This window comes from Physeter macrocephalus, unplaced genomic scaffold (genome assembly GCF_002837175.3).
Source record: "Physeter macrocephalus isolate SW-GA unplaced genomic scaffold, ASM283717v5 random_95, whole genome shotgun sequence".
NCBI classification, from domain to species: Eukaryota; Metazoa; Chordata; class Mammalia; order Artiodactyla; family Physeteridae; genus Physeter; species Physeter macrocephalus.
Window position 1 is genome coordinate 91195 of NW_021145390.1, and position 15644 is coordinate 106838.

Genomic DNA, 15644 nt, shown 5'->3' on the forward strand with positions numbered 1-15644 from the left:
CTGCCAAATTGTTGGGCCCGTGTGGGTGCCGTCAACCCACAGGAAGGGATGCGTTTTTGTAATTTGTCTGCCCAGAGGGACAACACATTATGGCTAGGCCATGATAAAGAGTTTGGATTTTATTTTTTTATTCCAGGGGAAACCATAATGGGTTTTAAGCTGAGAAGGGTTGTGACCCAATTTCCTTTTTGGAAAGATCACTCTAACTGCTGTGTGAAGGGGTGGTCCAGGGGTGAGAGAGGAAGCAGGGAGCCATTCAGGAGGCAAGTGCGGTGGTGCAGGAGGGAGAGGCCTGCCTGGTGCCACTTAGACCTCTCAGAACCACCCCTTGTGTGTTGATTACTGCCAGGGAGGAGCGCTGGCTCAAGAGGCTCAAAACTCAGGCCCAACTCTGCCACTTACTTTCTGTGTGACCCTGGACAGGTCACTTGCCCCGGGTCACCTCAAAGAAGGTGGTGACCACCTCTTGAAGATGCTTTGAGCACACACTGTATTTATCGAGGCTCTATTATGTGCTAGCGTTGGGAAAGAAATAATGCAGTGAGTAAGACAGGAGAGGTCCCTGAGTCCTGCTGTATGGAGTGTACATCCTAATGTGGAAGGGAGCCAGGCAAAAACCAAAACCCATCTGGGTCGAGACAGTTGCAGACGGGGATGAGTAGTATGATGTAAATAAAACAAGGCTCTATCAAAGCAGAGGGTGTGACAGTATTTTAGACCAGATGGGACAGCCTTGGGGAGGCCAAGCTGAGTACCAAAGGAGTCAGCTATGGACAGAGCAAGTGCAGAGACCCCAAGGGCAGGGCATCTGAAGTGTACTGTGGGCAAAGTGGCCAGAGCAGGGAGCGAAAGGGGAGGCAAGAAAATGAGGCAGGCAGGAGTCAGATATCCCTGCGTAAGAGTTGGAATCTTATTCTAGGAGTGATGGGAAGCCTTTGAGGAGTTCTAGAGCAATGAGTGACCAGTGATTGGGCCTGTCACAGGTTGCGTGGGTGATGGCTAAGGTCTCCTAAGCAGGAGACCCCAGACCCCTGGGAGAAAGGGTGCCAAGCAGTTGTTTACACAAGGATAGTTAAGAAGTATAGAGGAGCCTTGACCCCACCAGTTGTGGTATTTGGGGAGGGAAGTTCTAGATACATTAAACACGAGGCCCAAGTTCTGAAGGGGTATGGGGCCTCTAGTTCAGGCCCATACATGTAAGTTAAACTCTCCCAGTCTGTTTCCCTGGCTGCAGGCTCCGAGCAAATAAGATGTAAAATATAGTGAGTGAGTGAGTGAGTGAGAGAGAGAGAGAGAGAGAGAGAGAGAGAGAGAGAGAGAGAGAGTGTGTGTGCCCTCAGGGTGCTTACAGAGAGAGAGAGAGAGAGAGAGAGAGAGAGAGAGAGAGAGAGAGATAGTGTGTGTGTGTGTGTGTGTGTGTGTGTGTGTGTGTGTGTGCGCGCGCGCTGGGGGGCGGGGTGGTGGAGTCAGAGCTTGCCCGAGCCCAGAGCCCAATCCTCCCCCTCAGGCAGTCACCACACTGACACAGATGCAAAAAACCGTCGATTTTATACAGTCTGTGGTTCAGAAGCAACAATATGCAAAACGGTGGAACAGTCTGTGCTGCCCCCATCCCCCCAGACATGCCCATTCCTGTCCCCCAAGGGGCAGAGGACGCAGGACCCCTGCCGGGCAAGACCCCACTTAGTTACAGGCTCCTGGGAGGGGCCAAGCCCTTAGGGGTCAAGGCTGGGAGGGAGGGGGACCAGCGCTGGTTAACTGGAACTATGTCTGTCGGGGGATGGGGAAACGACTGGGCATAGGCCATTTCTCCCCAAGGCCAAGGGTGGGGAGCAAGTAAAACTGAGGAGAGGGCTTCGTGGGACAGGGTCCTCTCACCCGGAGAAGGGGTTTTCTTGGACACCCCACAAGGCACTACTGACCCAGATGTAGGATGGCACGCCCCATCTTTGGCCCCCGAACCTCTCCCAACCCCGAGCTCGCCTAGTTCTCCCGTGCCCACCTCCCACTGTGGTTTTGGGGAGGAGTAAAGGGGCCTGGGGCTCGGGTTCATTCACCACTCTGCACAGCCAGGAAGGCAAGCCAGCTGGGGCTGGCAAGGACCCTCTCCCGCCGCCTCGGGCTCCCGGAGTCTCCGCGGCCAGGCGCCCGCCCCCGCCCCCTTTTTGCACTGGCTGGAAAGAATAAATAAATAAATACCTTCCCCCGCCCGCCCCCGCCCCTACAGCTGGCTCTCCTCCTCCTCCAGGGAGCGGTTGAGTCCGGGGATGAACTTGAGCAGCCGCCGGCGGAAGCTGCGGTACTTGGTTTTGCGCAGGCCGGGGCCGCACAGGGCCTGCTCGCGGGCCTCAGTCCAGAGAGCGCTCGGCGCGCCCACGCCGCCGCAGCCGCCGCCGCCGCCGCCGCCCCCGGGGCCCGCGCACCGCACGCTGGCGCTGCGGCTCAGCACCGCCCGGGGCCCCGGGGCCGAAGCGTCGGCGGGACCCGGGCCGTGCGCGCGCGCAGGGGGCGGGGGCGGCGGAGGCTCAGGCGGTTCAGCGCCCCCGAAGAAGCACGTGTGGTAGACGGCGTCATCCGCGTCGACCCCGGCCCGCCGCGCGCCGCCGCGGGAGCCCCCGGGGGCGGCCAGCAGAGGCCCGAAGGGCAGTGAGCCCGGGAGCAGGCCCGCACCGTACAGGCTGGAGCGCACGGACTCCAGCGTGTCATAGATGCTCGGGTCCTTCACCACGAGGCCTGCCGGGGCAGAAGACACGAGGGAGGGCCGTCAGAGGGCACGGGTAGGAGACCTCAGCTCCTTCCTGTTGACCATCTGTGTGGCCCTTGGGCAAGTCACAACCTTGAACCTCACTTCTCTTGTCTGTAAAACAGGAATTATACACTCAGATCCTTATGAGGATCACTTATGACACAAGAGCCACGGAAGGGGTCTGAAACAAACTCTTGGAGCCTTCCTGTTCCCATCTGTAAAATGGAGATGGTACTATCTTGTACTCCTTCAAGGGACAATTGTGAGAATAAACTAAAACTGTGTGTGCATCAGCCTGGGGCAGCATTGTACCCAAAGTAGTAGCTCAACAAACCTTTCTTCACTTTGCAGTGGGAAGTAACCCACTAGTTCTGAGGGGGAAGCAGGAATGGGGGTATCAGTAGGGGTGCAAGTGGCCCTTCACACCCCTAATCTACTCACCGTGCACCAGCCGCTGCTCCTGCACCATTAGGGACCTGTATTCTCCCCACTTCTCATACAGGGTTTGCTGTAAGAGACACCCCCCGCCTCACTGTCGGGAGCTAGCAAGAAACTAGCAGGAGGTGGGTACAGACTGAGGGATCAGGGAGTACATAGAAGAAACCTTAAGGTTAAAAGGAGGTTCAGGACTTCCCTGGTGGTGCAGTGGTTAAGAATCCGCCTGCCAATGCAGGGGACGCGGATTCCAGCCCTGGTCTGTGAAGACACCACATGCCGCCGAGCAGCTAAGCCCGTGCGCCACAACTACTGAGCCTGCGCTCTAGAGCCTGCGAGGCACGACTACTGAAGCCTGCACGCCTAGAGCCCGTGCCCCGCAACAAGAGAAGCCAATGCGATGAGAAGCCCGCGCACGGCAATGAAGAGTAGCCCCCACCCGCTGCAACTAGAGAAAGCCCGCGCGCAGCAACGAAGACCCAATGCAGCCAAAAAAATAAATAAATAAAATAAAATAAAAGGAGGTCCAAGCAGATAAACTACCCCTAAAAATCAGTGGGGCCGGTAGGGGCAAGGGCTTGGGAAGAGGAGGGTGGCGACTGGATGTTATCTGTGCAGCTTTACCTTCAGGTACTGCAGACGAGCCTCCAGTTCCGCCTTCCGAATTGATGTCCCATACAGAGTTTCCAGTCTGAGGAGGTTGGGGAATCAAAGGCTGAGTGGGCCCACAGGGTAGGGAAACACTGAGAGAAGCTGAGCTCAGGAATCCCTCAGGGACCGCGGCACTTGGACGTACCTGAGAACGTTGCCAGACGCCTTAATGATGTCAACAATTTCCCGATGCCGGATGCCTTCCACGTTCAGGCCGTTGACACTAGCGATGGTGTCCCCTGCCAGGCAGAGAGGGGATCAGAATCTGCTCCACGGGGCATGTGGAAGAATTCCACGCCACCTTCGCCAGAAAGGGTAGGGGTAATAACCCCACAAAATTCTCCTGAACTCCCTACTCCCAGTCATGGTTCTGGGGAGATCTTGTCCAGGCCCGGCACCCCAGCTTGGGGGCCAAGGCCCTCAGACACCCACATCTTCACCTCACTCTCAGGAAGCTCTGTCCTCAAAGGCTGAGCCCTCCTGGCAAGGCTGGGCTGCCCCCAGAGCTGGTTATTTTGGTCCAGCCCACAGGCTGTCATGAGACCCAGCCGAGACAGGAAGGGGGCAGGGTGAGTAGCACCAAGCTAGGAGCTAACACTGGCCCCAGGCATAAGAGGCCTCAGCTTCTGATACCCTGCGCCACTGCAGAGCCCCCTGACCTCAGGCAGAGCAAGGCGCCATCTCTGAGGGCCCACTTCCCATCTGGAAAAGGGGGTGTGGACCCCTGCGGTGGCTACCATGGGGATTAGGAGGGAGGGTGGATGTGAAACTACTTTGCAAAGTTGCAATATACCCCTTAGCTACCAGGGGCTGCTGCTAAATAGGCAGGGAGGTAAGGGCTTAGGGAAGGAAATGGTGACAGGACTGGGTGGGGGTCAGTTTGTGCAGTCGCCGGCTGTCCCTTCCCGGGACTTGGGACTCTAGATTTGGCCAATCCGGAGGGTCTCCTACCGGTGGCACCATTTCCTTGTTAGAGGAAGTATCACAGGTACCCCAGTTTGGGGCCAGGTTGGGAGCAAGATAGGCCCTGATCCTCAAGATCAAGCAGATCTAATGGAGTTGTTTCACCCCAACTCCTGCCCATGCTGGATTGCCAGATCGCCAGGGGGAGGAAAAACAGCAGCAGCAACACCTGCCATTTACCAGGCCCTGGCTCTGTGCCCAGGGAATTCCCTCACCACACTGACATGAGGACATGTTACTGCCCCCAGTTTGCAAAAAAATAAATAAATAAAATAAAATAAAAGGAGGTCCAAGCAGATAAACTACCCCTAAAAATCAGTGGGGCCGGTAGGGGCAAGGGCTTGGGAAGAGGAGGGTGGCGACTGGATGTTATCTGTGCAGCTTTACCTTCAGGTACTGCAGACGAGCCTCCAGTTCCGCCTTCCGAATTGATGTCCCATACAGAGTTTCCAGTCTGAGGAGGTTGGGGAATCAAAGGCTGAGTGGGCCCACAGGGTAGGGAAACACTGAGAGAAGCTGAGCTCAGGAATCCCTCAGGGACCGCGGCACTTGGACGTACCTGAGAACGTTGCCAGACGCCTTAATGATGTCAACAATTTCCCGATGCCGGATGCCTTCCACGTTCAGGCCGTTGACACTAGCGATGGTGTCCCCTGCCAGGCAGAGAGGGGATCAGAATCTGCTCCACGGGGCATGTGGAAGAATTCCACGCCACCTTCGCCAGAAAGGGTAGGGGTAATAACCCCACAAAATTCTCCTGAACTCCCTACTCCCAGTCATGGTTCTGGGGAGATCTTGTCCAGGCCCGGCACCCCAGCTTGGGGGCCAAGGCCCTCAGACACCCACATCTTCACCTCACTCTCAGGAAGCTCTGTCCTCAAAGGCTGAGCCCTCCTGGCAAGGCTGGGCTGCCCCCAGAGCTGGTTATTTTGGTCCAGCCCACAGGCTGTCATGAGACCCAGCCGAGACAGGAAGGGGGCAGGGTGAGTAGCACCAAGCTAGGAGCTAACACTGGCCCCAGGCATAAGAGGCCTCAGCTTCTGATACCCTGCGCCACTGCAGAGCCCCCTGACCTCAGGCAGAGCAAGGCGCCATCTCTGAGGGCCCACTTCCCATCTGGAAAAGGGGGTGTGGACCCCTGCGGTGGCTACCATGGGGATTAGGAGGGAGGGTGGATGTGAAACTACTTTGCAAAGTTGCAATATACCCCTTAGCTACCAGGGGCTGCTGCTAAATAGGCAGGGAGGTAAGGGCTTAGGGAAGGAAATGGTGACAGGACTGGGTGGGGGTCAGTTTGTGCAGTCGCCGGCTGTCCCTTCCCGGGACTTGGGACTCTAGATTTGGCCAATCCGGAGGGTCTCCTACCGGTGGCACCATTTCCTTGTTAGAGGAAGTATCACAGGTACCCCAGGTTGGGAGCAAGATAGGCCCTGATCCTCAAGATCAAGCAGATCTAATGGAGTTGTTTCACCCCAACTCCTGCCCATGCTGGATTGCCAGATCGCCAGGGGGGTACCCCAGTTTGGGGCCAGGTTGGGAGCAAGATAGGCCCTGATCCTCAAGATCAAGCAGATCTAATGGAGTTGTTTCACCCCAACTCCTGCCCATGCTGGATTGCCAGATCGCCAGGGGGAGGAAAAACAGCAGCAGCAACACCTGCCATTTACCAGGCCCTGGCTCTGTGCCCAGGGAATTCCCTCACCACACTGACATGAGGACATGTTACTGCCCCCAGTTTGCAGATGGGACTGCTCAGCATCACACAGTAAATGGCAAATTTGCCTAAGTCCAATCCATTCTTCTTTCTGGCCTTCTCAAAATAGGAGGAGGAAGGGAAATTGTTTTCAGAAGAGATTTCTTACCCCCTCTGCTTGGGAGTAAGGTCATACCCCTTTTCCCAGAGCCCTGTGTCCCGGGTTCATGCCCCACCTGGTGTGAGCCCAGCCAGCTGGGCAGGGCTGGACTCATGAACCCGGCAGACAAAGGTCACCATCTCCACGCGCTGCTCCTCCCGGTGGTGAAGGCCATAAGTCTGTAATAAACAAGGGGACCCTCAGCCCAGGGGTGGGGCGAGATCCATCCGTCCGTCTGACCAGCCTCCCAAGCCATCCCTCCCTCTGCACTCAGCTTCTCCCACCTGGATCTCAAAGCCGAAGGTCTGGTTCTCCTCCTTCTCCAAAGTCAGCACTTTCCTGCAGGAGACACAGGGGCCATCTCATCAAGACTTGTCAGAATTAAAAGGAGCTTGGCAGTCCCATAGCATGGCCCTCCGCTAATGCTGGGAGTCTGCTCTGGAACATCCAGGCAGGGCTCACTGTCTCCAGTGACAAGTCACATTCATCACAGGTTGTCAGAATGTCCTTTTCCCATTCGCAGCTGAAATCAGCTTCACGGAGCCACACAGCATCAGTCCAGCCCCTGGTGGGGGAGGCACTGGAACGGCTGACCCCCGGAGCCGATGGACTAGCTGAGTTTTTCAGCCACACTCCCAGCTTTCTAGTGAGCCCCAGAAGACTACTTACTGCCTAGCTGAGGCCCCAAATTCGGCCACAGCCTGGAGCACCGTCCGCTCCAGAGCCCTGGGGAGAGGGCTGGCCCCACCCCCAGAGGCCAGTCACGAGGCTGAGCCCAGACCACAGCTGCTCCTCCCAGCTGCGGTGAGGCCAGCCCACCAGATGTGAGGGCTGGGGGGAGGGGAGCCTCGAGGCCGCCCCTTCCCGCACTGCAGGCCTGCCCACTGGACACAATGGTCTGGAGTAGCTCCAGATTCTCGTCTGCTGGGGGAGCCCAGAGTTTCCTCTGCCCACCCCCACACCCCCTTCCTTCCCGCCCAGCCAGAGGCAGAGTTAAAGCAGCCTGCAAAGGCCCCTTCAAGCCTCACGGCCTCAGAAAGGCCCTGGAGACCCAGGCCTCTCAGTGCCCAACCTGACCCACATATCCCCCAAATGCTGAGCGGCAACTCCCAGCCCCAGCCTGAGCTCCTCCCTACTTTGAACGCAGGCCTTTCCCCCTCTACGTATATTGGGGCGGGGAGCAGGGTGACTTCTGTGTCTACTCCAGTGCTCTCTGGTTTTCTGGAAGGGTTGGCAAACTTTTTCTGCAAAGGGTCAGACAGTAAATATTTTCGCCTTTCTTTCCGAGACCTAAATTATTTGACAGCCTCCGTCCTATATTGTTCTTTGTTTTTATTTGTACGACCCTTTCGAAATATAAAAACAACTCTTAGCTCAAGGCCAGTCTGGCCGGCGGGCCATAGTCTGCTGATCCATTTTGGAAGAAGCCGGGCCCAAATCAGGATGGGACACGAGCAGAGTGGGGCCTGAGTCAGCACCTACTTCTGCCCTCACCTCAGACCCTTCCTAAGAGGCCACCACAGGATGGGACCAGCAGAGGACTGAGATTTTGGATGCAGGGGCAGACTGGAGCAGCTGGACATAGCTTGGCCATGGTTTGGGCCCTCAGAGTTTGCTGGGCTGGGAGGGCTCAGGGTAGCTAGCCCCGAAGACTTCTCCTGCTTCCCTCCTCCCAGATCCAGATCTCTCCAGGGAGGGGTAACTGGCAGGGACTGGGGGTGGGTTGAGGAGCACCTGATGACTCAGAAGTCCCTATCTCCTTCCTCTGCCACCCCCTTCACACAGCCCACACCTCCACCTGCCCCTCATTCCTAGCAAGGGTGCTGTGCTGAAAGGGTGGGAGAATGACTCCCCCTGGCTGGGCTGAGATGCTGTGTCGTGCTGCCCCCAACCCAGCGCCTCCCCCTTTTGGACCAGGGCAGGGGCTGGGGTAATGGTGACTCACCGCTGCTGTTCAGGACTCTGGCTGAGATTCTTCCAGCGCACTCCTGAGCCCTGGGTGGGAAGGAGAGTCAGGAAGGAGCAGGTGAGAGGGAGCTGTCCTGGAGCAGATGATGAGAGCCCTCCTTTGGGGGTTTCTCACCTGGGCTCCGGCCCTAGACCCAGCACCCCATTTCCTGTTGCCTGTGTGTCCGGCCCCAGCTCCACACCTACTCTGGTGCCAGGGTAGCTATCTGCAGAGTGCCACCATCAGCACCATTCCACAGCTCTCTCCCTAAGCTCTATCCCCACAGCCGGGAGGACTGTGGGGGCACAACAGTCTCCTGGGTTCCAGATGCATGAACCTCTGCGCCCTGTGCTGGTTCCCAACCTGGAGGGTAGGGGGTTTCATTACTCTAGATAGAACAGTCTCCACCCCCAGGGTGCACATCTGTGGCGGCTCAGGCCCCCTAGACCCCACAAGCTGAAGCAGGGGCTCTTCCCAGATGTTATTCAGGGAAGGGCAGGGGGTCCCTGGGCTTGCCTATCAAAACACTCCAGAGGCCCCTGGGCCGGTCAGGTCTCTCCTAATTTCTCATTCACACAGAGTGGCTCGGGGGAGCCGGGGTCAGAGGCCCAGGTATGGAGAGCTGAACTCTCAGCCTGAGCGTGGAAAGGCAGGGGACAGAGGGGCCCAGCCTCCTCCCTCAAAGTAGACTGTTTCAGGGACCAACTATGGATTCCAGCGGCAGGTGGCCAACTGTGCCCAGCTCCACCTGGGTCGCTCAACATTGCCATATATTTTGTTGCTTTCTGGGACAAAAACAAAAAAACAACAAAAAAACAAAACCTTGGATCTCAAACTTGTCCTTAAGTCTCACTATACTTAAGGAGAGAAATTGGGAGTTCTTTTTGGGGGGGGGCGGGGCATGGCGGATGACAGAGCTGAGGGGCCCTACCTCTTTTGGGTCCTTGAGAAACTAAAGCAGTCTCTCTCCCTCCCTAAATTATTGATCCTTGGAAGAAGCCCAGTCCCAGACCAGCCCTTGTCCTGTGTGCCCCAAACAGCCCAGGGCCTTCCTGGTCGGTGCCCTCGTTAACCCTCCCCCCAGGCTGCCCCAAGGCCAGGAAGAGAAGGAAGCCCTCCTTCTCCAGAACCAAAGATTGGCCTCAGGGGTGGGGACAGTTCCCAAATGGGCCAGGGAGGAAGGACTGGGCCGCATAGAGAGACCCCTTTGTCTTTCCACCCGATTTTCATAAAATGCAAATTCTCAACAAGCTGTTCATTGTGTTGGGGGGAGCCAGGGGCCAGGGGGAGAGGAGGGGGGGCTGAGCTGGGAAAGGCCACCAGCCCCTTCTCCCTAACTTGGGTCTTGAGTTCCCCTTTCTGAGTGCTCGGGTCCCCCTCAGGCCAGAGGAAGAGCCCTGCGCAGGGGGAGACTCAAAGGGCGGGCGCGGCCCGCATCCTTCCTGCCCCGCGGGCGCCCTGCGACCCCTCCCACCGCGTCCGGTCGCGGCTGACTTCCAGGCAGCGGTGCCCTCGAGCCCGCACCTCAGACGCAGGGCAAGGCGGCAGGCCCCGAGTTCAGGAATCCGGGCGTCCCCTCGGAAGGGTCGGCGGCGCCGCACGCACTTCCCCCGCTAGAAGGCACGCGGTGCGTCCGCCGCCCCCCTCCCCACGCGGAACCCGCGGACTCTCAACTTGACTGGGCGAGCGGCGGGACCCCAGCCCGAGGCCTCCCCGCTCCCACAGGAGGAGCCCGGGCGAGGCGTCCTGGGGACCTCGAGACGCCTGGGAGCGGGGAGGCGGGGCTCGGGGGTGGCCGAAGACCAGCTGGGGCGAGGGGAAGGGGACCTGGGCAGGCGGCAGGAAGGAGAGCAGCGAGACGGGGCGGGGGCGCATGGGGAGTGGAGATCTGCCAGGTCGGGGGCGGCGTGGAGCCGGGGTCGCGGGTATGGGGGATTGCTCCTTCTGAGCATAGGGTCGAGGGGACCCAGCAGGATCTGAACGTGTCCGTGGGGGATCAGCGGGCTGGGGAGGAATGGGGGGACTCGGGGGCCCCAGGAGAATGGTGTGGGGGTCGGCAGGCGCGAATGGGGGCTGCTGCGGGTTGCGCGGGTCCTGAGGAAGGGACCCCGGAGGGTACCGAGAGCCGAGAGGGGGGCCGCGGGAGTTGGGGGGCATACGCACCTTTCGGCGAGGCAGGGTACCCCCGGACACGGCGAGCGCGCGATACAGCTCGGCAGGGTGATAGTCCTCCAGCGCCGCGTACAGCTCGTCCCCGGGGGTCCCAGGGCTGGCGGCTGCGGCAGGGGGGCCCGAGGCCGGGGTCGGGGTCGGAGGGGCTGGAGCAGCTTCCGAGTCGGGGGCCGGGGCAGCAGGGTCTGGGGCGGCCGCCGCCTCCTCTTTCTGCTGCAGCTTCCTGAGTCGGCGGAGGGTCATGGCTCCGGCGCCCCTCGGAGGCGGCGCTAGCTCCGCGCGGCGGGGCAGGCGGCGACTCGGGGATGCCAGCCGGGAGGGTGGTGTGTCGCCTCCCTTTATACGCTCGGGGAGCGGGGCAGGCGGGGAGCGGCCTCGCGGGGCCTCGCCCCCCGCACGGCCGGCTCCGCCCCCCCGAGCCCCCCCCACCGCCGCCGCTGTCCCGGAGCCCCGCCCACAGCTCCCGAGGCATGCCAGGCTGGGGAAACTCTTGGGGACCGGAGCGCTCAATAGGGGGGGAAAAGCTAGCCGCGGAGGGGAGGGGGGGTCCAGGGCATCCCGGGGCGGAGCATGGGTCTCCGTGATACCTGAGGGACGGGGAGCCTGTGAAGGGGCTTGTGCACGAGACTTGAAAATTTAGGGATGGATATCTTTGGAGATTCAAGGAGTCTGGGCGTGGAGCGACCGTAGGAGTCCTTAGGAGGAGGTTTGGAGGCCACCCAGAGTAAGATTCTAGGAGACCCAAGAGGCTGCGGAGATTTTAGGCAAGGAGAGGGAGGCAGGGGGAGGGGTGAGGTCCCTGATGAGAGGGAAGAGATGGCCCTGAGCTAACTGTGCAGAAGCCGCTAGGGAGTGAAAGGGTCCAGGATTTCCCCCTTACACAGCTATCCCAGAAGAGTTCAAAGAGGCTGGCTCTCCTTCCCATGTCATGGGGAAAGGGAAGAGGGGGAAACCCAAAAAGTAGTAGACTTAATTCTGGCCTGTCCCCTCAGAAGATCAGGAGTTGTTCCTCCTGGATAAACCTTTCCTCACCTCCTGATGTTGGAGCTCAGGTATCCTTTTCCCATCCGATAGATCCTTACTATGGGATTGACTCATGGCAGGGGATGTGACCGCGCTGAGTGGTTGCTCAGGGTTGGGGGAGGGTGCTCAGCCATTATCTGACCTTTTTTGGGGACCATCTTCCCCCCAGCCCCGGCTGTGTTGCCGGTGGCTGCCAGGCCATGGGAGAGGTGGGAAGGGCCCAGCTGAAGTCTCTGTCGTCAGTGGTACCCGAATAAGAAGTGAGAGGAGGAAGTGGAAGGCCAGGTCTGGCGTCTAAAGAGTGGCCAGCCACCACAGGGCGTCAGCATCACAAGCTGGGGGCTCCACATCCCGACGTCTGCCACTGAACAGAAGCCAGGAATGTCCACATTGTCCCCTCCTCCAGTGTTCCCAAATCTGTTATGCCTTTATAGCTGACATTTATTGTGCTGTGCACACTGTTCTGTGTATTCTTTTACATCTTTTACATCCATGAATGAATTCATTTGGTCTTCATAACAACTCTATGAAATAGATACCATTATCATCCCTTACAGAGGAGGAAACTGAGGCCCAGAGAGGTTAAGTAACTTGCTTTAGGTCACTCAGTGGCAGAGCTGATTCGAACCTGGGCAGCCTGGTTGCAGAGCTTGCAGTCTAACCACTATGTGATACTGTCTTCCGCTGTTCTTCATTCACCCTACGTTGAAGCCCCGCTCCGGGCCAGGTTACAGAGGCTCTTGGTCAGGTAGGGAGTGACACACGCACTGGTGCTGTGTTAGATGCATGGCCTGCGGAGTACAGAGGGGCTAGTGGCCCATCAGCCTGGGGAGGCCAGGAAAGGCTTTCTGTCTCCTGTCTCTCTCAGTCCATGGGTCTGTCTCCATCTTCTTGCTTCCTAGTCTCCTTGACTCTGTCTGTCTCTTCCCCACCCCCAGGCCCCTGGGGCCCCAGCCCCTACAGGAGGTGTGGTGGGGAGGGGGTGCTTCTCCACCCCGCAGTGATTACACAAGTCCAGATGGCAGGATGCTTGTTGGGTGGGGGGCAGGGGGTGGATTGGGGACTGCCACGGGCCAAATGCTAGCTCCCTTAGTGCCTTCCTCACCCTCCTCCCCCCTTCCCCCTTGGCATCACCAAGTGGCCATCAGCTGAGGGGCAGAGGGGGCGTTGGTGGGGAAACACGGGACTCTATTGTGAAGCATTAGCACAGATGGACCCCTGGACCGTCTGCTGCCTGCTCCTGACAGACGGCATCTGCAGCGGGGGTGGGGATGGGGAGGCGGGCAAAGGCAGCAGAGGCAATGGTTTCTATCCTCCTCACTCCGTGCTTATTCCTGAAGGGACCCTCAAAAGGGCATCTTGTAAGCTCTCCTGTACCGCCACCCCACCTATCCCAGAGGGTTACCTAAGGGACACCTCCTCGCCTGAAACCTGGAGGAGCAGACACCACGGGTGTCACAGCACGTGTGTCTGCCAGCCCTGTTGAGACATTTCTCCTTCAGACTGACGTGGAGACAGAGATTGCCCATCAGGATCCAGGCCAGTCTGCCTCCCGACCTCCAAGTCAGAGAACAGCGCCAGAGAAGTGAAGCTCACACCAGTTTCCGCCTCCCGCCAGGCAGGGTACCCTAGAGAACCCCAGAGCAAAGGTGGGCCCAGGAGATGCAATTTCTGTCACGTTCATTGCATGATTTCCTCAAACCCTAGAACTTCAGAGCCGGGAAGGGCCCCGTGGTCCGGAAAGAGGACACCAAGTGGTCCAAGCCCTTATTCAACGGAGGAGGCGAACTGAAGCCAACCAGGGAGGGAAAGACGATGGCAGAACAGGCACTAGAACCCACTAGAGCCCAGGTCTCCTGACCCTGGAGACTGTTTAACTCAGCTGCTGGTAGCTCCCGCTGAGAGTTCAGAGACCCCTGCCTGCTTCCTCCTCCCAATCTTCCCAGTTTCTCCAGGCAGGAGATGGGGAGCCCAGGATGCCACACTGTGGGGGGGTGGTGCCCTCTGGTGGCCATGAGTCTCGGAAAATCTTCAAATCAGACTCCGAAATGCTGTCTGGCTGGTGCTAGACCCCCTCCTGGAATCCCAGCCAGGTTTAAGGAGCCCCCAGAGCTCCTCTCTGGCCTGAGATGGCTGTGTTCAGCTGAGACACCAAGCCCTGCTTCAGTCACTGAGTTCTGGAGTTTCACACATGTTAGGAAGTTGTGTGTTTGTCACCCAGCAGTAGGTGACACTGCTCAGGGAGAGGGCAGACAGCTGGTGGGCTTCCTCTGTGCAGGAACCTGCACACGTCAGACAGTACACCAGGCCTAAAGCTTTGCTTTTTCTGACCCTCCACGACTTCCTCCTGAGCCTGAGTCTCTGGTCTAGCATCTGCTCTCCTCATCCCATCTTCTGCAGCTCTCTTAAGGCTGGTGGCGGGTGGAGGGGGGAGGGAAGCATGCTGCACGCCACCTGCAGCCTCATATTAGGACACCTCCCCCTCTGTTCTCCTCCCCCCGGAAGCCTCTTTGCAAAAGCCCCATCGCTCTGGCTCCTGCAGACATCTGCACTCAATCTGTACCTTATTCCTGAGCAAGTCCCAGGCTTTCAGAGTGAACTCTCCAGGCTTTGCTTCCTTTGGCTCCAGCCGTCCTGGCCCCTGGCTCTCAGCGTAGGCGGGCTTGGCCTGTGGTAGGGGCACAGAGAGCGGGGGCTTGGCTAATGGACAAGGCCTAGGTGAGATCCCTTCTCTTTGGGACAAGCCCTTGCCCAGGTACCTGACAGTCAACGGTCCCCTGAGTCCTGTCCTTGCCCACCTGCTCAAGCTCTAGGCTCCCATCAAGAGGTTGGGGCACTCAGGGCAAGAGCTCCAGAAGCCCAGGCTCCTCTGGCATCTGAGTTAACGTCAGGGCTCTCGCACAGTCATTTCATCCCAGGACTGGGGGGCTGATCGGTCCGCTGGGGCTCCTCTCTGGGTACTGCCACTGCTTCTGAGTGGAAGGTGGGAGGGTGAGGGCCTGGGACGGAGCTGGCTGTGTGGGCAGGAATGAGGGGCTGGGCCCTGGCTGTAGGATGCTGAGGGAGGCCTGGGCAGCTGGTAGGCAGCTGACTGGGCAGGGAGCGGTTGCTTTCCTTAATGGCTCCTCTTGCCCAACTGTTTCCACGGGCTAGTGTCTGTGTGTGGCACTGGGGTCCAGGGGAGCCCAGCAGCAGGGGCGAGGGGTGGGGTGGATCCATCACAGCCCAAAGAGCTAATTCTAGGGGGTCTGGGAGCAGGGGCAAGGCGGATATGGCAGTTTATTTGTTTTGGATACTGTGGCTTCTGAGTCTAGTCCCAGCCAGAGGCCAGGGACCATCTTGCCTCCTAGGTGGGATGGCAAGGTAGCTCGGGCTTGAACAGGTTAGACTGGTAGAAGGGAGAAAGGGTCATCTCTCTAGTTTTCCTTACAGTATCCACATACCACTTCTAGGACAGACGGCATGTATTATTTTACCCCGCCTCATTTCAGACAGGTACAGATAGCTAGGACAGAAAATGACAGCTTTCAGGGCCCCAGACTCCCCAGATCTCCTCTCTCTTGGCAAACACAGCTGCTCTGGTGGTCCAGCCCTGGTTCCTTCTCCCCAGGGACAGCCTTGTACACGAGGCTAAGATTCTCCCATGGACTCCACACTGATGTCGGCTCCTCGTCACTGTCCACATCTGATCACACCCCCACCCTCTGCATCCTTTCCACTGTCTCTCCCTGTCCTCCAGCTTTTCCTGCTCTACCACCTCGGCAGTTACCTTCTCAGGTCAGCACTGTGTTCTTCCCCCAATACAAGTAAGATCACATCACTCCCCTGCTCAAAACCCATCAATGGCCTGCCA

General features: G+C 58.5%; 1 protein-coding gene across 1 annotated transcript; it reads right to left on the bottom strand.

Annotated features, from left to right (window-relative positions):
• Window positions 1–1372: 1372 nt before the first annotated feature.
• Window positions 1373–11095, bottom strand: TAMALIN (trafficking regulator and scaffold protein tamalin). Its single transcript, XM_024123115.3, has 8 exons — window positions 10760–11095; window positions 8594–8643; window positions 6933–6987; window positions 6725–6827; window positions 5355–5448; window positions 5183–5249; window positions 3188–3254; window positions 1373–2733 (listed from the first exon to the last, which is right to left on the bottom strand). Exons 1-8 carry the CDS (start codon window positions 11009–11011, stop codon window positions 2222–2224), a joined length of 1200 nt encoding a protein of 399 aa, XP_023978883.1. The 5' UTR covers window positions 11012–11095; the 3' UTR covers window positions 1373–2221.
• Window positions 11096–15644: the final 4549 nt, after the last annotated feature.